Source organism: Hemicordylus capensis, chromosome 5 (genome assembly GCF_027244095.1).
Source record: "Hemicordylus capensis ecotype Gifberg chromosome 5, rHemCap1.1.pri, whole genome shotgun sequence".
In the NCBI taxonomy this organism is placed as follows: Eukaryota; Metazoa; Chordata; class Lepidosauria; order Squamata; family Cordylidae; genus Hemicordylus; species Hemicordylus capensis.
This window is the reverse complement of record NC_069661.1, coordinates 236,794,774-236,820,373: the sequence shown is the minus strand read 5'-3', so window position 1 is coordinate 236,820,373 and position 25,600 is coordinate 236,794,774. Positions and strand designations below refer to the sequence as shown.

The following is a 25,600-nucleotide window of genomic DNA, read 5'->3' as shown; positions in this document are numbered from 1 at the left end:
TGGGACTAACCTGGATTTCTAGGAAAAAATAAAGTAGCTCTCACAGGCTTGAGGTTTGCACATACTTATGCTATATAATTCACTCAGACACAGAACAGGTTGACCACCATGCATTCCATAATCCCAATTGCCTTAGAGCATGGTGAGAACAGTACTGGCCTTTGCAATGTAACAATCTATACCATTGACATGCTTGACAATCTGTATGAATAGCCACCTAATGGTGCAGCAGGGAAGTAACCTGCCTAGAGAGCAGGAGGCTGTTGGTTCAAATCCCTGCTGGTGTGTTCCCCAGACTATGGGAAATTCCTATATCAGGCAGCAGCGATATAGGAAGATGCTGAAAGGCATTACCTCATACTGTGTGTATGTGTGGGGGAGGCAATGGTAAATCCCTCCTGTATTCTACCAAGAAAACCAGATGGCTCTGTGGGAGCCAGGAGTCGACACCAACTCAATGGCACAACCTTTCCTTTCTTTCCTATGAATGCACATAGGGCCAGATGATTTGTCCTGATTCAGTCACTTGATTTCTCTCTCTCTCTGGCCATGTACCACATCCCAATCCATGTTTTCTTGGCAATGTACCTCCACATCTGTAATTGTCCCCTAATCTATGTTGTAGTTGTTTGTGATATCTTCACTTCCTAATGCCTCTAATATTTCTGCTTGGAACTTGAGCACAATGCTCTGAAGGCATCTATATCCCACCATCTCAAGAGAGATGGTCATCATATTCCAGATGTTCTGCAGAGGATATTAAGCCCACCATGCTGTTCCTTGTGTCAATGGTTTGCTCCAGATGCTCTGTCCTCCAGCTCCAGCTCCAGCTCCTAATCAGATAGGTCCCTGCTGCTTTAAAACATAAGAACAGCCCCGCTGGATCAAGCCCAAGGTCCATCTAGTCCAGCTTCCTGTTTTGCACAGTGGCCCACCAGATGCTGCTGGAAGCCTACAGGAAGGAGTTGAGGGCATGCCCTCTCTCCTGCTGTTACTCCCCTGCAACTGGTACTCAGAGGCATCCTAACTTGGAAGCTGGAGGTGGCATATAGCCCGCCGACTAGTAGCTGATGACAGACCTCTCCTCCATGAAGTTATCCAAACCCCTCTTAAAGCCGTCCAGGTTGTTGGCTGTCACCACATCTTGTGGCAGAAAATTCCACACAGTTGGAATTACAAGTTGATTATGCGTTGTGTGAAAAAGTTCTTCCATTTGTTGATCCTTGATTTCCTGGCAATCAATTTCATGGGATGACCCCTGGTTCTAGTGTTATGTAAGAGGGAGAAGAATTTCTCTCTACCCACTTTCTCTACACCATGCATGATTTTATAGACCTCTATCATGTCTCCCCACAGTTGTCTTTTTTCTAAACTAAATAGCCCAGGTGTTGTAGCCTTGCCTCATTAAAAAGGTGCTCTAAGAAATATGCTTCAGCAGGAGAGAAGAGAGCCCCACTTCCCTTGGCTTGTATGCATGGCTGGCAGGGGTGCCCTAGATGTGGAATAATCATGAAGAGTATCCTTCCTGCAAAAAGGGTGGCTGGGAGGGCAGGGTATGGGTGGGCCCTGAGGCCCATGCCTGATCTGACCCACCTGTGATGCTGGCCCTGCATCATATGAATCAAAAGGAGGAGGGAAAGAAAAACCCATTGGAAAGCAGGAGTCACTGGTTGATCCAGTGCGTCATCTGCAACTTGGAGAAAAGAGTAGGATGCACTTTTTCAGATTCAGAATATGATACAAAATGATTTCAGACTAAAAATATGGAAAGTCACAAAATGAAAGCAATCAAGTGTGAAGTACTGTGTGATTCATATTCTTCATATTCATATTCATATCATATTCTGAATCTGAAGTACTGTGTGATACACAGTACTAAAGAGCTAACTGAACAAAACAAGGAAGAGAGATAACTAGAGAGGCAGTATACTTTCCAAAAAAAAGTTTGGTTGTAGTGCATAATAAAATGAATGCAATTCAACAACGTGTTGCTCTGACAGAAAAGGCAAATGCCATTTAGAAGGATTTTGATAAGTTAGGAAAGCATTTGAGAAAAACTACAGAGATAACAGGCTTTAAAATACAAATCATATGAGGAAAATGTAGGGAATTGGATATGCTTTGCCTAGAGAAGTAATCAAGGGGGTATACAGCGGCCTGCAAATACCAGCCAAGGTGTCAGAGCAGACAATAGTTCAGTCCATTCACGGAAAGCAGGACATGAAACAAAGGAGAGTAAAACTGGAAAGTCAAGTTAGTTGTCCTGCTTATAAGAGTATTTTAGCTATGGGATAAAGCCAAACAAGGTGGTTGTGGGATCTTTTTTCCTACAGGTTTCAAGAGCAGGGAATTCGGAAGGTTTCAGGTATAGGATATTTTGACTCAGGGCAGAGAGTTCAATAAGGAGATCCAGTGGGTGTCTTCCAGCCCCATGATTATATATAGTGCATATATTAAGATGAGGAAAGATGACTAAGTAAATCATGCTATTTACTGAAAGTCAAATACTTCTCAGAATCACTGACCTGAGGAAAATGCTTTCTAACCCCATTATATTGCTCAGATGATGTGAGAAAGCATGTCTCAGCTACTTTGAGATATATCCTGATGGTCTGTCTCCACTTCTGGCCACAGCTGAAGCTTTTAGAACAGATTCCACCCCCTCAAAATGAATTAACAATATTAATCTCTGAGCTTAATGTTGAGTCCACTATTTAATCATGTATATAAACGGCCTTGATGTATTTACCATCATAATCTTTATTACAGTCACTAACCAGCAAAGATATATCTACCATTACAAGCAGCTCTTTGTTTTCAGATGCAAAAGTCAATCTACTAAACATTTTTATTAAGTTTAACTAATTTTGAGGATGGGTGGGTTCCACTGCTGATTCTTTTCTGAGCAGAATACTTGTAAGGAACACAAGGTTTGAGTCTAATTTGGACAAAAAAGTACAAACGAGAGTTGGGGCTTAAATATGCACCTTAACTGCGCAAGTTATATAGCACAGTGAAAAGTACATTGTAAGAAGTGCCAAGCATAGCCAGATGATTTACTTAAAATCACAAGCTAATAAAAGTTTACACAGAGATCAACAAAAAATGAATTATTGTTTCACTGTAGATCCAGTTTAAAAAAAAGCATTAGGATGTTTTAGATGCTGTCATGTATTACAGCCAATACATTTCTAAATTGCACTCAATTGAGTGTGAAAACACACTCTGAAATTTCTGAAATTTTATCCTGAAAGACCTCAACATTTCTGAAATTTTATCCTGAAAGACCTCCACATCAGTACTGGGAATCTCAAAGCACAAGACTCAGAATGATAATCAGATATTTCACCTGGCACTTCCTTTAAAATATAAATATTTCCTTTAAATATGAAGAAAATATACTGCCTCTGTACTATCAGGACTGATGAGAGTATTTTTATTTTGACCACAAAGACACCTTTTAGTGTAAAATGTGCTTCTGCACTTAATGACTTACAATATAACAACTACTACTGCTCTTCAACGAAAGTTCTCAAAGTGGTTTACATAGAAAAATAAATAATACATAAATAAGATGGTCTAGTTAAAGGTTAGTCACCTTAAGTGGTACAGCTAGGAAAATGTTTGACTAACAAGCAGAAGGTTGCCGGTTCAAATCCCTGAACACCTATATCGGGCAGCAGTGATATAGGAAGATGTTGAAAGGCATCATCTCATACTGCGCAGGAGATGGCAATGGTAAACTCCTCCTATATTCTACCAAAAGAAAACCACAGGGCTTTGTGGGAGCCAGGAGTCGAAATCAACTTGACGGCACACTTTATGTTTACCTAGTTAAGGGTTGCTAGACCAAGGATTTGCAAGATAATGGTGTGAAATTCCTGGGACTATGAAAAAATGTACTTGCTCACTCTTTACTGCAATACTAGATATGAAAGCTCTAGCAGCTGTGGAGAGGGGAATGGATCTGTGGGACAATGTAATCTTAACCCAAATAATCTGCCTATGTTTTCTGAGATTTCACCAGGTATGGTTGACACATATTATTAAGCCTAGAGAAAAACAGGTTGCTCACCTGTAAATGATGATCTGGTAGAGATCCATCGACATCCATAAGAATGGGCTCTGAGCCTGTGCAGAGACCATGCAGTAGCCATGCTGTAGCTTGTCGAGGCGCCCAAGTCCTGCCCCCATGCGTGATATTTAAGGGCGTCTGGATGTTGCGTTCCTTAGTTCTTGGGCAACTGCCGAAGTGGACGACCATCCAGTTGAACAGGTGGAGTTTGTCAACAGGTGAGTTTGTCAAGGGCAACGGCGAGCACACAGGTATGCACATAGGAGAGCACTACTGCAAAGGGGTGAAACAGAAGGGTCTTATGGATGTCCATGGATCTCTACCAGATCATCAGTTACAGGTGAGCAACTTGTTTATCTGGATCGAGATCTGTCGAGATCCATAAGAATAGGTGATTACCAAGTTCCCCTAGGAGGAGGGTGCAGAAGTGGTATTGCAACACCCTTTTAAGTACACTTCTCCCGAAGCTTGCAGCAGAGCACACATCTATGGCATAGTGCTTAATGAAGGGCATCTCAGAAGACCATGTCGTTGATTTACAGATGTCCAGGAAACTGATCCCTGAGAGGTGTGCTGCCGAGGAAGTGTAGGCTCGGCTGGTCCTGCCCACGTCGAGAAGTCAACATCGGTGCCATGAAGACCACACTATGTGGTGGTTGAAGTTGTATCAGTTGGGTGGCAGAAGGAGGCGGCAATTGAAAGGCCTGACGGGACAGCGTCCTGTCTCTAGTCAAGTCTATGAGGCATTGGCACTTTTCAGGTGGTGATCCCGACCTGCCAAGGTTGACGCACCTTCGCAGAGTGCTCAATGTCGAGCTGGAGTCATGGGCATGGTGAGTCTGCACCGAATCAGGTGAAGACATAGAAGATGTCGATGTCGACGATGACATCGATGTCGAGGAACCCTGATGCGCAGTCAACGCTGATGTCGATGTCGAAGTCTTTGGTGTTGAGGACTTGCGATGGGCTGGCGGTGTTGACGTTGATGACGAAGACTTTTTATGACTTGGTGTAGACGTTGATGTTGAAAGCTTCTTCAGATCCGGTGTCAATGTTGATATCGAAGATTTATGCTGAGCAGGTGTTGACGTCCAAGTCAAGGAGCCCTTTTGATGCTGATTGCGCTGAAGTCGAGGGCCTCAAGGGCAGCATCAAGGTGGATTTTGGCGGCGTGATGTCCAGCTGCCCTTAAATAGCATGCTGCATGCGTGAGGGTGGGGCTTGGACACCTCAACAAGCTATGGCATGGCTACCACGTAGTCTCCGCACAGGAGCAGAGTCCATTCTTATGGATCTCGACGTATCTTGATCCAGATCTAAAGGAACCTATGCCCATGTTACTCTATTAACTCAGGAATTTCCAGTCCCTTCAAACGCCCTGGAAGAATTTCCCACATAGCCATGATGTTCACTGAATGACCTTGGGTCAGTGTTAGCCTAAACTTCCTCATGGGTTTGTTATGAGGATAAAAGGGGACAAACCACCATTTGTGTTGTCCTGAGTTTCCTGAAGGAAGGGCAGGACACAAATGCAATAAATAAATATAATATAATATTCTAACCTAGTCACTTGCGTGAATAGCAAAAGGTTAAAAGTATTACAGACTAATCCAGAGCAAAACTTTACTAAATTTAATTAGAAGAGGCATTATATGAACACAGAAAGGAGAAGTTCATTGTTTAGTTAAGAAAAATAAATGAGCCACTTCTAGCTAAGTAATGCTCCATCAAAGATGCATGTGCAAAGTATAAAGTTTAGTTACTATGGCTGACAATTCCTACAGGCATTTGTTTATAGAGCTGCCTAGTTTAGTAACACCGGATTTAACACCACAGGCGCAGAACCCATTCATTATGAATGCAACGGATCATGATCCAGATCAGAAGGTTTTCCAAAATGAAAAACGTTTCCTCAACCTTATGTTCATAAAAAACGAACAGTATAACCAATTTGATGTGTGACAAATTGGTCCAATCACAGCACATTTCTCATGGAAGTCATATGACAGCCAACTTATTTGCTATGGAAACATGTTTAACAATGCAAGTCAGCACACACACATTCACTCTTCTAGATATAATATAGAAGGGACCAACAAAGCATAAGGCAGACCTAAGGTCTGATAAAACATCATCTGGCAAAAAAAAGGGTAATTAGACAAGAAGCAATCTAGAAGACTTGAGTATCTTTGATAGTGAGAAGATTATTTACAAAAGAAAGGAGAAACTCTTAGGAATTCACATTAAATTGACAGAGTTTGCCATCTAGAAACCGGTCAGGGAAGAAACCCCCAGGAATGATTTGGTTAGTACTGAAATTATGGCTGCCCTTTGCTTATATGGTAACACAGGGGGAAATGCAGAATATATAATACAGCATAAATAAATCAGTTTCGCCTACAACTATGAACTAAACTATTTCTGTTTAAAGGAGGAGCATGCCAGCTAATTTATACAGAAAACTCTCATGTGCAGATAAATAGTTCACCAATGCAATTTTCAGAATGGGATATTATGAGAATATGTATACCCCTTGCTCTTGTGTGAACCATAAAGCAGCTAAATTCTTTCCCTAGATGAAAAGAGGAAACCATTCTTCAAGTCTGCCTAAGTTGCCAGACCTGAAGAGGAGAACTAGCAGCTGTAGCTTGTTAAGAGTGCTGGGGAATGAAGGAAGCCATGCAAATAACAAACAGAGCATTGCTGGCATGGGAGAAGTGTTCCTGAGAAGGAAAAGGAGCTGTTTTGTGGTCTTCTAATCCATAAGATATTTGAACCAGGCCATGGGAAAACGAAGGGGAACTAAGCAACTAACTGTCTGGATTTTTCAAGGGAACTATATATTGGCACTAAAGATTGTAGCCGGTAAGAACTGTTTGTTATCCCTCCCTACATCTGGACCACTAGTTGGATGAAGCTACCCTGTGGCTAAAGCAGAAACAGCTTATTTTATGCTTAACACTGAATTGTTTATCTAAGTTATAATCTCTGCTGTGTAAAGACGGTGGCCCAACATGCATCCGATAGCTTAACTTGTGGGTAAGTTTAATTGGTAAGTTAAAAACCCACTGGAAAGCTTCAAAAACTTTCCAGCTATTAACGTACATTAACTTCTGGGAACAAAACCTTTAGAAACTGATAGTAAAAATGCATTAGAGAGCAAAAGTACGTCAAGCCACAATATTCCGGAAGAACCAAGAGCCTTGTGGCACCTCAGAGACTAACAAATCTACTGCAGCATAAGCTTTCGTGGACTACAGCTCACTTCATTAGATGAGCCACAAGATTCTGTTGTGTTTGCTGCAACAAACTAGCATGGTTATGCCTCTGGAAGTTATTCCAAAGGACCATCCCTGATCTCATGAGCTAGCCAAACCTAATATACAACACCACTTTCAAAATTTTGAACAAGCATACATACATAATGCTAAAACTGTGTCAGGACCCGCCCAGACTCCAAACATGAAAAGATGCTCTCAGAAGAGGATCCACCCAAGACCTACTGAAAGCTCCCGAGATCCAAAAGCCCCTCATCAGCCACAGCTGAAATTGCCCCCCAAAAGAACCCTGTAACTCTGGGGACCCAGTGCCCCCAAGCTGGACTCCTATCCCATTTTTTGAACCACCTCCAATGCTCCTTGGACCCCAGGAATGGAGGTGACACAAAATCAGAGCTGAGATTCAGCACCAGAGGCAAAGTGGTTGCCTGGCTGCTTGAGGCCTCCCTCCTAATGGCCTTACTCAGGAGAACGGGAGGCCAGCTCAGGTACCTGCCTCGAACTGGAGCCAGCCGAAACTCCAACAAAAGGGGTTCCAGGCTTCTATATAAATGCTCAACTTAGGAACATAGGAAGCTGCCATATACTGAGTCAGACCATTGGTCTATCTAGCTCAGTATTGTCTTCACAGACTGGCAGCGGCTTCTCCAAGGTTGCAGGAATCTCTCTCAGCCCTATCTTGGAGAAGCCAGGGAGGGAACTTGGAACCTTCTGCTCTTCCCAGAGCGGCTCCATCCCCTGAGAGGAATATCTTACAGTGCTCACACTTCTAGTCTCCCATTCATTATATCTTACAGTGCTCACACTTCTAGTCTCCCATTCATTATATCTTACAGTGCTCACACTTCTAGTCTCCCATTCATTATATCTTACAGTGCTCACACTTCTAGTCTCCCATTCAACAATCTGTTGTATTGTTTTATGCCTGTTTTTATATGTTTTTATACTTTTAGCATGATGTTTTTATTGTGATTTTATTGTATGTTTTTAACTTTTGTAAACCGCCTTGGGGCTATTTTTTAACGAAAGGCGGTATAAAAATGTAAAAATAAATAAAATAAATAAATTTGCAACCAGAGTGGACCCTGCTTAACTAAGGGGACAAGTCATACTTGCTAACACAAGACCAGCTCTCCTCCCAGCTTAAAGCCTAACCTTGCTAGTTTATCATTTCCCTCACTGAGCTCTTCTTGGCTCCGCCCCTGCCTTGCCACAGCTTCCTCACCCTGTTCGCCCTTAGCATGAAAACAGTTTTGTCTTCTAAAGGAGAACAGATGTGGCCTTCCTCTGCCTACTTACAATTCTGAGGAAAAGGAGGACTCTTCCTATCACCATTCACAACTAGGTGGCAGATACAGGTCAGCTTTGAGAAATGGACAGGGCGGTTGCCCCCATTTAAATTTCTGCAGCCACCACTCTGCTCTTCCTACCTATTCCCAGTTTGTATTGTTCCTCAGCTCTGTCTCTCTTCTTTGCTCTGTGTTTTAATAGGGCATGGGCATGCCAGCATCCAGCGCTCCAGAAGGACCAAAACCCAGAAGCAGCCAGTTCTTAAAATTAGTATTTATTAGCCTGTAGCTAATCCTAATCTTTTCTTTTGGGGGGGGGGGGGTGAGTGGGGAGTTTTCAAACTGCTCCCTACCAATTAGGAAGAGGCACAGCATAACTGATGTGTTTGCCATCCAGGGGGCTGGGAGGCTGGAGTGCTTATTTCAAAATACTCAGCTGAAACCAGCAGGAATCCCCCCCCCCCTTATTTTGGTGCTATGTACAGCTATTTTGTGGTAAGAAACATTCATCAGCACAGTACAGCAGCATTACTGATTTAAAATGAAGAATTGCATGTAGGTGCTTCAGTTATGAAGCTTTCAGTTATTGCAGTGTGCTTTTAAGAGAGAATGACTCTACATTTGATTCCTTCTTACAAAAGCAGAAAGCTAATTTGCTTTGAAAGCTGGATGCCAATGTATTAATTTTTCCAATTCCCCCACCTTAGTTTGGCACACCTTAAAATCATTTCCAAATTAAATGTCAAATAAAAATTGCCACAGAGACTATTTGGTAGTAGTGAAGCAAATTACAAGCAGAAATGTATATCTGAAGAAGCACAAAACTGAAATGAATTACTTTGCTGTGGAAGAGTCCAAGTATTAATCTTTGTGTGCTTTTTTAGAGACAGGATGCACAACTCTGAATTGTTTTCCAAGATTATATAATATTGACCCTGTGGCAAAGTTCAACATTTGAAGCAGAATGCTATAAGGGTTCATCCTAATGCACAAATAGAAAAAGATGTGAATCTATTCATTTTTTCTTTATTTTTATTTTTCAGTTTGGTTCCTGTACCCTCCCCTTCTTTGGCCCTCAGATTCTACCCCCACTCACTTTGGTGCTGCATACAGGTGCTTCCTGGTAAGAACTGTTGGGAATTTGCTTTTAAAGAAAAACTGCTGGAGTGGGGCGACCCTTGTAACAGACTCATGTTTAGAAGCCTTCAGACATATCCTCGCAGCACAGAACTATGCATGACAGCAAGCAAGCCTTCAGAACAGCAGTAAGACACAAATGAGTTTCATTACAAAAGTACTGCATTGCTTAAATGTCCTTACTTTTCTTTAAAGACAATCCTTTAGAGGACTGAAAATAAGAAAGCTAATATTATAATGCCTTTATACAAATCTATGGTGAAGCCACATTTGGAGTACTGTGTACAGTTTTGGTCACTGTATCTTAATAAAGACATTGTAGAACTGGAAAAGGTGCAGAAGAGGGCAACCAAGATTATCAGAGGCCTGAAGTACCTTCCTTATGAGGCAAGGCTAAAGCATCTGGGGCTTTTTAGTTTGGAAGAGAGGCAACTTAGGGGAGCAAGATAGAGGTATATAAAATTATGCATGGAGTAGAGAGAATGGACAGAGAACATTTTCTCCCTTTCTCACAACACTAGAACAAGGGGTCATCCCATGAAACAGATTGTTAGGGAATTTAGGACCTATGAGAGGAAGTACTTTTTCACATAGTGAATAATTAGTCTATGGAATTCTCTGCCATGGGATGTGGTAATGGCTGCTAGGTTGGATTCCTTTAGACAAATTCATGGAGGACAGGTCTATAAATGGCTACTAGTCTGGTGGCTATAGGCCCCCTCCAGCCTCAGAGGCAAGATGCCTCTAAATACCAGTTGCAGAGGAGCAACAGCAAGAGAGAGGGAATAACCACCTCTTGCCTGTCAGCTTTTCAGAGGCATCTGGTGGGCCACTGTGGGAAACAGGATGCTGGACTAGATAGGCCTTGGGATTGATCCAGTAGGCCTGTTATTACAATGAAAAGAGGAGTAACTACAAGACTGGGGTGGCTATTAGGGGTGGTGGAGGCCACACATCTCTTCCCAGCACAGAACCATGTGCAACAGCATGCAAGCCTTCAGAACTGCAGTAAGACAGTTGAGCTGAGTTACCCAAGTAACTGTACTACGTGTTCAGGAGGAAGATGGGGAGAACACAAAATTAGTTGGGTCCACCAGATATTGCTGATGGACCTGCCTAGTCCTAGCTCTGCCCACAATTAGTCCTCACGTCTACCTACTACCTCCGCCCCAGGAGCCACCAGCTGCCATTGGAACTGCCACACTATTGCCTCATCCCCTGCTTTGGAGAGGAGAAAGGGCCAGGAGCTGAAATCACTGCCTCAAACTCACTTTCATTAGTTGCTGCAGTTACCTCTTAAAAGAAACACTTCTTCATTTGCACCATCAACTGCAGTCTCCCCAGACTAGGCAGAGGCCTAAGTGATTAGTGGGTGAAAGGTAGTTTCGGTGAGGCCAAAAGATAGAAGAGCACATTTATATACTTCTTGAGGCTATGGTCCTGGTGTATTACTGGACCCAACAGATGTGAAAGACCACCTCCACGCTCACAGCATAACTCTGAGACTGACCTATATACCCTCTTCTGTTGACTATCTATGCAGCAAGCTAGGACTGCAAGGGAATGTAAAGAAGCACTCTCAGCAACGGAATACCCTTCCTGTAGGGAAATACCAGCACTTGAAAGGAGCAAGTCAAATTTCAGGCCATGGGATGGCTTGAAATGGAATGGTATGATATGTGCAAGGGTTCTATCTTTTTAACACATTACCCATCCCAAGCTCTTGCATCAAAGTATTACAGTCTCTCCAACAGCCACAAGAAAAGGGATGGCAACGACATAGGGCTATACAGTGCTGGTCTACAAAAAGATAAAGAAGGAAAGGATAGAGGGAGATAAAAACACAAATGAGACTTCCTCGTACCTTCAGCCATTTACAGTCTAAATGATTAGCATGAACTCTTTTGTTTTGCAGCTTCAACAGGCAATGAGAAGCAGAATGACGGAAAACAAAGTAAATTGGAGAAAGAGAGGGGGGGAAAGCATGCAATTAAAAGCAGAAAGGATAATTTAAGTTTAACAGACATGCACAGAACCATATCAGTCCTAAATTTGAATTACAGCTTTAATATACTAAAGGATTTGTCTGCTCTTAACAGCCAAGAGAACCAGAAGTCACAGTTCTATAATATCTTTATGAGAACCAGCCATAATAGCACAAAGTCTTGTGCAATTCTTTGAGTCCTCCAGAACATCAGGCTGGGTGTTAAGCAAAAAAGAAGAAAAGAAAATAAAAGAAAAAGAAAAAAGGGAGAAGGGGGAGCTGGTCATGTTATAGAAGACCCCTAAATCTGTAGTTGAACAATTGTAAGATTAGGTATAAGAAGAGTTACAGATTTGTCTTCTAAGATGCTGGCCACTGATTTCAGGATGCATGCTAGGCCTCCAGGTCAAAGGGAGAATAATGGCTGTTCTTCCAGTGGCTAGAGTGTTGGACTAGAACTGGGGAGACCTGAGTTCAAATCCCCATTCAGCCATGTAACTCACTTGGTGACTCTGGGCCAGTCATTTCTCTCTCAACCTAACCTACCTCACAGAGTTGTGAGGATAAACATAACCATTCTGGGCTCCTTAGAGGAAGAGCAGGATATAAAGGTAAAAATAAAAATAAAAATATATAGGTTACTCTGTTCCATCTCCAGCACTAATTAATTAGTCTGCTTTGTTTAGTGCTGGAGACAGAAAAGAGTAACTTCTAGATTTTTATCTGTCTATCTTTAAAGCTGCTTGGACCTCACTCACTCAACTAACTCACCTTACTCACTCACATGAAACTCCCAGACCAAGGCACAAGAGAGAGAATCATGCCATTTCACAGGTAGGTTTCAGACCTCACCCAGACTACCAGAAAAACCTGGGAAAATTGATTAATTTGCGAAATGTGAAAAAACCCAATTGGAAAAGCATGGGGAACAATCCTTCTGACAAACTTTCACAGTTTTCTTGGGTACTTTTAGAGACACAAAGTCCAGACTTTCACTGAATTATGGAGCAACCAACAAGTTATATTTTTCCAGTTCACTTCATTTCAATCTGTGTTGTATTTGCACAAAAATCGCTTAAGAAATTGAAACACGGGAGAAAGCTCACATGCTGGAGATCAATACATTTTTCAAAAGACAAATTACTCTGCACATTAACCACCAATGAGTAAAGGGAGAGTACATGGTCATTTTGTGATACAGGCGGAATGCCTGCAAACTGCAAACTCATATTACTAGTTTCCCCCCATAAAAGTGGGATGATAGCTGTTATTAGCTTTGTTCTAGAGACCTAGTGTGCATCTTGAAATCAATGTCTAATGACATAGGAGACTACTCCAGTTCAATCTGTGTTAACTCTCCGTAAACTCCATTTTGATACTGTGAAATGGCAGATATTTGGCTCATACAACATGCTTGGCCTTCTGCCCCCACCAACTCTTTGGCTTTAAAATACAGCCTAATAAAGAGTTCTGGAAAATATGAAGGCTTGCTCAAGACTTTGTGTTATTTAGGTTGGTCACAAAGGTATTCCTAGATTGTGGCTTTTGGATTTTTTCTAGAGGACTGACATGGCTATCTACAATTTTGCATGCTAAAAGAATCACAGCTGCACATGTCTTTTCAAATGTTACTTTCCCCCATTTACATCCAATCTTTTAAGCACTGGAGGAAAACGAGGCCTCTCAAAGTAAAACTACCGGGGATAGCTGAAATAGACCCTCCTACCTTGCAAATATGGCCCATCACAATCCTTTAATTTAATTACTACTCCAAGAAATGCAAAAAAACAACTTTCTTCAAAGACAGATGACTAGTGTAGTGACTACAAGCCTGAACTACAAACCAGGAAGTCCGGGTTCAAATCTCAGCTCTGCCGTGAACTCATCAGAAAGCATAAAGCAAGCCACTCCCCTCTCAGCATCCTCAGTCATCCCCACCATCTGCACTATGGAAATAATTCTCCTCACCCTACAGGGATTGTTTTAAGGATTATAAAATAATGCATAGAAAGTGATTTGAACCCTCAGATGTTAAAAATGCTAACAATAATTATCTACCTTCCTTGCTGCTTTTTGTGAACTCTATGTACTCTGAGGATTTTGAGCACAAACTGCTTCTCTTTTAAAAAAGTATCTGTGGCTATTGAAAACACTAGCATTTTAGAGAAATTTAGCAGAAGCAACTGTTAGTATCAGAGTTGAAGGTTGCCTTGGTGGCCATCCTGTTTGATGTAGGAAATCCAAAACTACAGCAACTCCAAAAGATGCTTGTCTAGCTTCCATCTGAAGACCTCCAACAAGAGAGCACCCAACCCCCTGCTAAGTAATGTAGAACTGAGATAAAATAAAACAGGGAACTGTTTCCATCTAACAGGTACATTCCTCATGTTGCTGTTTCAGTGGAAAAGGTGGTTAAGGAAGGAAGCTGGTGTGATCAGTCAGAATTATTAAACAAACAGAGCTCAGGTACAAGCTATAAAACTTCTTCTTTAATGCTCAGAAAGAGGGTTTACTAAATGTTCTCACACAAAAATATTTTAGTCAGTGGAACTAGAGGGAACCATTTAGAGAACCCACTTACAGATTCAAACACAAAAGCCTTGGAAATCAATTCAAATGTATGGACTGTGTTTGTTTATGTCTAACGAGGGCTTTAGGATCTCCTTCAAAGATGATGCTACACATGTTAAAGATTACCACTCTGAACACTATGTCCTAAACAGCAGCAGTGAGTATAAGTGTGCAGACCTGTTTTTCGGCATGTGTCCTGGCTGATTCTTCTTGTGCCAACACCATTTCCCGCTCTGCGGTTATCTGTACACTTTCTCTTAGGGCTTCTTCTAGCTCCTCAATCCGATCATCCTTCTTATGCAGACTGTCCTGGAAAATGATGGGAGACCAGATGAAGTAGCTTGGATTTAAAAGCCAGGGCAAGTCAGCCAATGCTATGCCAACTACAAGTCACTCTCCAGAGATGAAATTCCATACTGACAGATCTTCATACAGAGGAAGGGATAAGTTGTAAAGTGAAAGAAAAGCAGGAGAAGGTGAATGCCACAGCAAGAGAGAAAGTTAGCAAAGCAAGAGATCAGTAGTGGTAGCAGCGTTTGCTTTTTTAAAAGATCAGTTAGGACAGTTGAGAGGTTGTTTGGAAGAGACAGGTTCACAAGATCCACAGAAGGTTAGTAGGCAGATGATGTGATACAGCAGCAAACACTTGGCCTTTTTTTTGCACATTCAAAACCGGGTAGGAAAAGTGTTGCAAAATGTGAAGGAGTGCAACTTGCAGTTAAAGTGATTTCCTCACAGACAAGTGCTCTTTTAAATGGAGAGGAATATGAAGTTCTCTTAACCATCAAGTGCTTTCATATTAAATTAACAGGACAAAGAATCTCTTGGGAAATCTGATGGAAAGATGAAGACCAGGGAATCAAAGTAGTAGTATTTGCAACATTCCACTCTTTATAGTTAGGAACATTATCTCTTCAAGATGAAGTTTCTTTATGTTTTCAAGCCATGTGCTCAGAGAACAAAATGCTATATCAAATGTTTGCTTAGATTTTGAAAATAATAGTATAAACACAGTTTATTCTAGTCTGAAGACTCTGAATTCAAACAATAATGTAAATATTTCCTAGGTTCTGGACTGTAACTTCAGCACAAGAATGAAACAGTTGCCATTTCTTGTTTGTTACAATAAATGATTATATATGGAGTTTTTTAGGCTGAACTTAAAACTCTCAGCCAAATGATGGGACAACTTCATAAGCACTCTGTTGGGGGTTCTTTCCCATTTTGCATTATTTCAAATACTGACTTCAGTCACTCTGAATAATATTTGGATCTTAAAAGTAGCTGGAAGAACGTACTAGGCACCTCTACAGTCCAAAGATAGTATGTCATATAGTAGCTAATAAGCACGAATAGTGAAGGAAGCAGGAAGGTTGTTCCCTATGAAAATCTTCCCACTGATGAATAAATTCAACTGTCAGGAATTGCAGGGCAAGTAGTGGACCAAAGTATGCTCTTGAAAGGGTGCTTTGTGTGGTATGCTTCATTCTGTTAATTATTAAAAGTCTATCATCATGATATTTGCAAGATATCCATCTTCATGGATAACAGGGTTGATTTGATTTAAATCAAATTGATTTAAATTGCTCCACAGAAGGACTCAATTTAACTTACTTAAATCACAATTTATATCACTAGTCAGGGAGATTCTATTTAATCATCATTTTCTAGTAAAAGTACATTTTTGTGGTAGAATATAACTATATATATATATATATATATATATATATATATATATATATATATATATAAAAAACACATATCTATATATGAATATATAAGAATATAATACATGTTTAGAGATAGATGTAGGTTTCATTTTTAGAAGGTAGGTACACACACTTCTCATAATGCTGCTTCATTCGGGCAACAGGCCTTGCATTTTGTTGTTGCACAGTTTGCATTTCGCCTTTCTCACCCACAGGTGCAGGAACCTCATTAAGATATTCTCAAACAGGGTCTCTCTTACGGCCTGCTGCCATGATAGGTGTTTCCCTTCCTCAATGGAGGATAAACTCTGAAAAGTTTTCCTCAGGGATGCATGAGTATGTTCACTTTTGGTTTCACTTCCTATTCCCCTCCCCTATCTACTCTACCACCCCCGCATCCTCTCTTCATTCATTGGCCTTCTTTATCCCGATTCAGACATTATGCTGTACAAGTGTACAGATGTCTGTACACTTGTACCCTTGCTTGTGTGAATGACTGTACCTGTGTTCATTTTAAAAGTGAACCTGGATACAGGCCCTTCAAATGCATGGTACAGATAGGATTGTACTACTGTACTTGCGTTCAACACATATGTTGAACATGTATGAATTGACCTAATTTCTTTGCACTTTTAGAGAGAAAAAGAGAAGGGCAAGGGCTTGACCATTTGTGTGTGTGGTGCGTGCACAACACCTGTAGATTAGGATTGGTCACGTCTGTTCTCTCAATCCTATATACTGCTGTTAATAAGTTTACAGAATATAATTAGGAGTTATGATTAACAATCATGATAATATCTTCGGCATAAGTTCTTTTTTTATAAATTGTTTAAAAAAAATTAAAATCAGATTTAAATTATAAAACCTGATTTTTAAAATGTGTTTTTTAAAAAATCATTCATGATGGAGGATACCTCAAGCAAAGTAAACTACTAGTAGTTCTGCCAAAGTACAATGACATTCTGTTTCACTAGAGAGAAATACTTGAATGACGGGAGAGGAGTCCATCTTATGTATTGATGAGAATAATGCAAAGTCTTGGTGTTAGTACTAAGACACTCATATTAGAACAGATAAGAGCAGAAAGCAGTATAGGTCTAGCTCTGGAAAAGCGTCTAGTTATGCAGACAAGTATTTCAACTAAGCATATCATGGACTGATTTTCACAGATTGGACTATTCTACCATCAGGAAGATAGTACTTCCTACAAACTTCTGAAGCACTGCTGATTAAACCCTTTAAATGTTGCTACAGGTGCTTAAAGTTAGAATTACCCTACCCAGTTTGCCTGAGACAGACAGTCCCGGAAAATTACAGTGTAAAGTTCTAATTGCACCAGACATGGAAAATACTCATTAGGTCGTCTATGTTATGTTATAATCCAGACTGTCATGTTCAGAACCTTCAGTGGTGTCTCCAGTTCTATTCTGTATTACCATAAATGTCTGGTTAAAGCTGATTTGAGCAACTGTGTAGAAACTGAATATACGAAGAAGCCAGGCCACATAGATGTACAATGGATTTTGATTCCTGGTTTTCACTTTGATAAGGAGAAAATATTTTCCATTCAAGCAAATATAGTTAACTTCACCACTGAGAAATATTACTTGTAGGATGCCTTTTGACTCCACTAGCAAATCCGGAATACAGTTTAATCCCATCTTTAAAATGTAAATGACTTGATTAGTACAATTTAAGATATTCTACATATTTATTTTATCAGAGTTAGCCATAATTATTGCTTAAGCTACTATTCAATACATGTTGTGGAAAAACTATGCAAATGCAAAAGATATATAAATAGCACAATATCTGTGTATAACATAAGACAGCTGTCAAATCACAGAACCTAACTCACCAATATTCCTCAATAATAACCTTCTCCCCCACATTACCCTTCCAACACAGTCCTTCGGGGGGTGGGGTGGGGGAGAATAGAACTCCCACCTACTTGTTCTGCAGTGAGTCATCCCACCAAACTCATCATGTCCCCAAACTGACATTAGCTATCTTTATGCAAAAATATAAACCTGCATTAGATGACATTGTGATGTTGGAAAGCACATTGTATTAAAATATAGCATCTTCCTTGACCAAGCCTGGGCACCCCCAACCCCGCCATGCGTCCCATGATTGTTAAAATGACTCCTATGACAATTAATGATAGTGGCCAATACTATCAATATATCTTGCTGTGGAAACTTTCATAATGTTTTCACATAGCTCAGAAGCAAGTTTGGTATGAACCAGACTGTTTTGAACTACTATATTCTATTCCTCATGAAGAAAAGATTATGTGGAGAAGGGAGGAGAAAACTGGTTTATATACTATTACTTGCTCACCAGCCTACCTAAAAGGGGCGGGTGGTGGAGGAAATTATTAGTGGTTACCTTCCTGTTACTGAGAAGCGAGCTCTCAAATCTGTGTGAAACTGTTCAAATAACCCCAAATTGACCATATTATAAACCAATTTTTCCAGCTCAGCTGAATTGAAATGTTCTAAGTTTTTATTATTGCTTCATTCTACTTCCAGTCCTCTCTCTTTGCTTCCCAAATGTCAAGTTTCCACCATCAGAAACTCTCTGCAGAAACAAACATTTTGTTACTTGACTCAGGAAGAAAAACCACTTGCATATTACAGGACAGTGGAGTAAGGGCTTGGAAACTTGTTTATTTGGCTGGACTCAGATGGCCGGTTTAAGAAAATAGGGATCATATTTTAAAGTGCTATATAATGAATTATTAATTCCAGCCAAAACCACAAAAGCCAAAATTATCTGAAATTGGTGCTTCTGTGTATAAACCTCAAGCCCAGCAATGGCTGCCTACAGAATATCTATTTCTCCCTAAGCTCTCTCTCTCTCTCTTTTCTTTTCTTTTCTTTTCTTTTCTTTTCTTTTCTTAAGAAAAGCTAATTAGTTCCCAAGAGAGCAAGGAAAAGCAGCTGTAATGGACAACTTGCCTTGATTCAAATATGTAGGAAGATGGGGTGCAATTCTTTCGCTCTTAAAAAACACATACATAATGAAAATATTCTCCAAACAGAAGAATTACCTTGCATCCCTTCAACATCTTCTATCTAATAAGATGTTAGGCGGATGACATACAGGCAGAGGAAATTTAAATTTTGCTAAAATTCTTAGTTTTTATTTAATGCAACTGGAAAACAGCAACTAAAAATGAGAATTGCACTATGGTACAGTTTTCATAGTTTAAATATGCAGAAATCACTCAGCACAAGAATGCTGAGCCTCTTGGAAGGAAGTTGGCACTTTCAACATTCTTCCAATATGGATCAATTTTCTTGATCCAGCAAATGTGATATATTTGCTTATTTCTGGTATGGACCCACTGGCTGGATTGTCAGAAACATTTCAGTATATGTGTACATGCCCAGGTGTGCCTTCCCATCTGCCTTGAAATGCTGCCTTGGACCAATGGACATACCCATGCATTTAGACCCAGGTCTATGGCTTGCAAGTGAATTAAAATCATGTCATAATGGTCCTAGCTGTAGAAAGGTAATATAGAAAAACCACTGAAAATAGTGTTTAAAAAAGAAAGGAAAAAAGCCAAGAAAAAATAAATGCACCTCAAACTAGCTACTGAAAGAATATGGGTGCTAAGACCAAAGGGGAAATCATCATTTCCTCTTGATCAGTTTCCTCTGTGACTTGTATGGGAAGAATACGTAAGGTTTTCACAATCTACTACTACTACTACTACCACTACTACTACTACTACTACTACTGATATTTATATACCACTCCTCAACAAAATTGTCAAAGCAGTTTACATAGAAAATTAAAAAATACATAATCTGAAAAATAACATTTTTTGGTCCATTACATGGTTTCTGGCTGCAGCACAGACATTTTAATTCCAGTTCCTTTTTCTTCTACATTCACAAGTAACCAACCCTAACCAACCAATCTGTGGGATGTGAATTGGCAATTAGGTTTATGGTTATGCAATTTATGGCAGAGTATAGACACTTGAAAGAAAAATCCATCAAGTGTATGTCATTTTCTGCCCAAACTTCATAAACATATATTTTCTTTCTGAAGCCAATTTAACTTGCTAATGCTGCCATCCTACAGACAATTAAACTGACTGGGCAACATCAAGATTAGTCAGTCAAGGCTAAGCACCATGGAAATCATGGCTAACCTAAGTCTCATTAATTTATGCTGGTCTGTGACTGTAATAAAGATTGATTTGATTTGAAGTCCCATTAATTTCAATAGGACCTAGTCATGTCTGCCTAGTCCAGATGGTGCCCACTGAATCCAATTGGCTTTAACAGATATAAGCAACCTGTGTGCAGCTTAACTTGTATATAGAACAAAATGCTACCTTTTGTGCTTTGCTTGTTCAAATCTCTTATGTGGAATGGGAATGAACATAGTGAGAAAGATGAATGTACAGAGCAGGGGGGAAACATGTCCAAAACAATGTACTACAAAAAGAAGTTGGCCAGCATGTTCATCATCTGTATACTGAAAGCTGTGTAACCTAAATGTCAAGCCCCAATTTGAAACCTTAACTCAAATATTTATATTTCCAAGTGTAAAACCCAGACAAAACACCACATTATCTATTTGGACGAGACTGTTTCAAAACCATAATGCAAAAAGTTTTGCTTAGAACTAGACACACAATTGAGGCTTCATAGATTTCTTCAAAATTGCTACTGAATTGATTATAACCTTACTTACCTCCCAAGCCTTGATGTAACCAGCTACAATAAATGTTCAGTAGAAACTGCAGGGTGCAGTAGCAACCATGAGGGAAGCAAAATCAAAATGAAAAATCTACTGTGCTTCGCATCTGGCTTTTAGTTTCTCTTAGGGTAGCCCTTTGGGTGGGTTCAGATGTCATGCAAAGCCATAGTTAAACCTTGGCCTTGCAAGATGTCCTCAAGCATTGGGAGAGCATGCTACCCCTCCCCTTCCTTTGCATTGACTGGTCAAGCTGCTTGAACCAATTGATCTTGGTTTATTTAATAATAAACCAAGACTGGTTGGTCTGGATGACCCAAACTGATCCTGGCCTGTTTCTAATTATAGTCAGAAGTAGAATTCTTCTGACTGGCACAATAGAAGTGGAGGGGGAAGCATGCACATTCTCAAAGCTTGGAGATATCATGCAAATCAAGGTTTAACCTTGGCTTTGTGTGACTTCTAAACCCACCCTATTTTCAGAAACACTGAAACCACTACTACAGAGCATGTGAAGAAGCTGCATTTATATATGGACACACAGTACTAAACTATTTAAAAGGATTGAACTAAATTCACTACTGAATGGGGAAGAGGCATGTCTTCTGCAGAGGCATAATACGTCTTGAATTTTCTAGTGAAACTTCCCAAACGAAATTGCTCCAAATGGTTGGGATTTGTAGAAGCTGCCAGGAATAGGCAAGTCCTTGTATGATGCGCAGAGTCTATAGCTATCTTCCACTACTGCATCCAAACTACCTCTTCCCACTCCTATTTGGTGGTCCCACAGCAGCTTGTTTCAGCCCCTCCTCCCAGTGTCTATTTCATATGACTGCATGTGTACATCAGCACTCAACCTTCGCTTCACGCAATCCATTAATCCATTCATGGCACTAACTTCTTCTTTCTTTGAGTCTCATAGACTGTGAAGACAATATAATAAATGTAACCTGCACTGGGCATTTAACTAGTGCGTATTCAGCCTTTTACTTTGACCTCTCTTCTATGCATGTGTAGTTCAGTCTGAAGTGAGAACCACTTTGTTGCTACAAAATATTTTGAATTTAGTAACTGCGTGTCAGTTGCTGTAAACATACAAGCAGATGTGAGAGGAAGAAGAGACTGACTTACTGGCTGCTGTTGGCTGTATTCCCAAGCAACCTAGTTATGTTTCATTCCCATTCCTCCCTGCAGAATAGGAAAACTGATTGGATGTAGTTTTCTTCAGAGTGAAAAGTTACAGATGCCATAAACACAGGGCATTTCGTCCCTTACTCTAATAAAGCAGCAGGGACCATTAAACAACTGAATCATGTGGGTACATCCCAAAACTTTGTATTATTCTGCTTTCTGGAGAGGAAGCAAAGGTACCCTGGGAAGATGTAAGAAAAGGTCTCATTCTGCTAACATTCACATGAACAGTTTGCGCTTTATTTTCTGGCCCGCTACATTTTAACTCCTTTCTCAGACAGCAGGGTTTTTAAAACACGTATGTCCATGTGAACACAGCTTTCATTACAAATGGACTTCGCTTTGCACATCATTGTCACATTGGGTTTATTTCATGCTGTGAAATATTCTGTGAGGAGTCATTGATTTCATGGATAGTAATGTGGCACTGTGTAAGTGGCTTTGTGGATGGAAGGAAATATGCAGTGAATAGGTGTGAAACAGAAGAGTGGAAAATGCTCTTGCCAAAATAAGCCAAAATATATTTCTATAACTCCAGGAATACTTACTGCTGCACCCGTGCTTCTCAGTTTTTCTTCACTGAATAAAAACTGTCCAAATATCCCAAAACAATGAAAGCAAGAGGATTTTCTTTTAAAAGCATCAAAAAAGTCAGGCTCTGTAACCATCTCAAACTTGATGACCAGATAATAGTGCCATTCTAGTAACTTGCTGATAAAGCAAAGCTCTATTCGCTCACTTACCATAAAAACAGTCAAACTGTTGAAGCAGAATGGGTCACACCCTCCCAGAAGGAAAAACGCTGTGGGGGTAAAACTTATTCTTTAAGCACAATGCAACTTTAAGATAAGTAAATATGAAAGTAAGGAAGGAAGAGAGGCAGAAACCAAAGATGGCCCTGTATCAGACATGTCATCCCATGTTACCTGCAATTGCTGAGAACTGTCATTAAGATTGTCTTCCCGCCGCCTAGCTTCTTCCAGCATCTGTGCACTCTTTTTCTTCTCCACTTGTTCTTTGTGCTTCAGGTTTGCTACTTTTTTATTCTGATCTTTAATTTGCCTGTAAAAGAGAAAAGCAAGCATTTAAACATTTGAAAACAGCAGTTAAAAGGGATATCTCCATACATGATGTAGATGTCTTAGCTGTTTGGTAGTCTTACCTATATTCTTGGATAGCAACTGATTCTCCAGATATTTCATTTCATTCATCAATAGTATCAGAATTACGTTGAAGCTTTTTGTGCTGCATCAATTCTAACAGCAGCAGCACTAGTCATTTCTGTTGACTACCCCATTTTCATCACAAAGGAAGTACAGTATATGTAATACTTCTGTAACCAAAAACAATTTGTATCTGAAATTTTTGCTATCATACTGACAGCTTCCAGTGCCTGTTTCTGGACAGTTACACAGAGCCTGGAGCCTAGTTACACATCCTTTAATCTATGTGTTCTGACCAGAGGAGCAGCAGTCCAAACTTTTGTTCCAATGAACACAAAAAGATAGACTTTGCTTCCTCAGCCCTTTTTCATACATAATTACATCTGGAGTTAGGATTTTATCACTGTTATTTCCAGATGCTGTGGCCCAAGGTTTCCCTGAATGCTAAGCAACTAGGCTACAGTGCTATCATGCTTACTTCTCACAAATGGCAGATAGGAATATAGGAACCTGCCATTAACTGAGTCAGACCATGTGCAATGGAGGAGAGGCAATATTTGCCAATCCCCCCTTCCTTCCTCAGCCATCTGTGGCTCCTGAAAATATGTCCTGGACAGTCATAGGAACATAGGAAGTTGCCATATACTGAGTCAGACCATAGGTCCATCAAGCTCAGTATTGTCCACACAGACTGGCAGCGGCTTCTCCAAGGTTGCAGGCAAGAATCTCTCTTAGCTCTATCTTGGAGATGTGAGGGAGGGAACTTGGAACCTTCTGCTCTTCCCAGAGTAGCTCCATTTCCTAAGGGGAATATCTTACAGGGCTCACACTTCTAGTCTCCCATTCATATGCAACCAGGGTGGACCCTGCTTAGCTAAGGGGACAAGTCATGCTTGCTACCACAAGACCAGCTCTCCTCTCATGAGGTGGCAAAACTTATCTGGACCGTAATACTTCGGATTGCTGGTATGGGTTTATGCGACTGAATGCTCCTCTATACAAATATTCCAGATACACAGAGAACTAATATTTATATTATTAGTTTAGACTATTTATTTATACATTAAAATATCCCTAAGCTGCCTTTTTGGTTGAGTGGACCCCCCAAGGTAAAACACTTTGACTTGGACCCAGAAGTGAATAGGAAGCCAATCTAGGTGGAACAACATTGGACTAATATGTTCCATGCGACTGGACTTCCACATTCAGATTCCACTACAGTTTTTGAGCAGGACAGCCCTATGTGGAGTTCATTACAGTAGTCAAATCTGGATACTAATAGGGCATGATTTACTATGACCAGGTCTACTCCAGGAAGGAACTTCAGCTGGTAGTTGGTGAAAAGTACTCCAGGCAACCAGAGCTAAACATAAGGGTGACCATTTCTAGCCGAGCCTTCTCTTCCTGACATGACAGTTTTCTATGTATAGAAAAACCTTCCCTCTACCCCATTACAGAATTAATGGTGGCACTAACAATGATTCAGAAGGTTAAATCAAACATGTGTATTTCTAAGACAAAAGTACTAGTTAGATTATATGCAAGTTCTACACTCTTGATGAAAATCTGGCTTCAGTTTTAGAGCCATTTCTAAGCAACTAGGCCATAAAGCACGTCTGCACATCTTTCACCCTCTAGCTACTGTTGGATTGCAATTTCCATCATCCTGCTGGCAAATAGTCAGAGATGATGGGGGTTATAGTCCAACAACAGCTGGGGGAGCAAAGCTGTGCAGCCCTAGCACAAAGGGATAGGAGATTATTGGAATTGGTGGCACTTAAACACATTCTTATAGCAAAACAATACAAGCTTTGATCTCCAGAGAAAAGATCCCCTTAATGTAGGAATCTGAAGATGACAAGACAGGCCTGTTTTACGTTCTGATAATTGGGCACTAATTCATCAGCACATGAATGCCTAGTAGTTGCACAGTTCAAGCAAGACTCTAGAAATATTACTATATTTTCTACATACATAAGATAGCAAACCATTCCCATTTCTCTTCCCAGCACTTCAGATTAGGTAGGTTTGTATACAGTAAGTGTACTGGCAATAAATTCCACCCTATAATAAGCAATGTATTGGAGAAATACAGGGCTCCTGAATTAAGTTATGCTTTCCATACACATCACATACAAGATTGTCACAGTTAGACCACCACTCAAAGATGAATGCAAGACAAAAAATGTTATGCACAGAGTCCAAGTTAAAATCATCTTACTAATGAACCGGCACCTTAATCTGTGTTTGGAACTATTATAAAACTAGAGACGCAGTCAACTTGAAATACATTAGAATGGGTCTTTTATAAAAAGATCACTGTGATTAACTCAGAAAATGATGATGTGGGTCTTGCTCCATTTGTGAAGAACGCATAAAATGCAGACTAGAGCTATTATTTGGCATAAAGCTATTATATGAGACCCATTTTTAGCTGAGAAATCCTGACTTCAGACAGATAAAGTCTAGTGAAATTAGTTG

General features: G+C 40.3%; 1 protein-coding gene across 19 annotated transcripts in view; it reads right to left on the bottom strand.

Annotated features, from left to right (window-relative positions):
* ERC1 (ELKS/RAB6-interacting/CAST family member 1) overlaps positions 1-25,600 on the bottom strand; it is a 292,154-nt gene that overhangs the window by 130,017 nt on the left and 136,537 nt on the right. For 15 of the 19 annotated variants that reach the window (XM_053255867.1, XM_053255858.1, XM_053255854.1 and 12 more), the window contains 2 exons: positions 22,883-23,018; positions 14,512-14,643 (listed from right to left, as the gene is read on the bottom strand). In XM_053255867.1, the coding sequence (XP_053111842.1) occupies positions 14,512-14,643; positions 22,883-23,018 (268 nt within the window). The remainder of the gene's footprint in view (positions 1-14,511; positions 14,644-22,882; positions 23,019-25,600) is intronic. The other 4 variants (XM_053255857.1, XM_053255862.1, XM_053255865.1 and 1 more) reach the window with 1 other exon arrangement.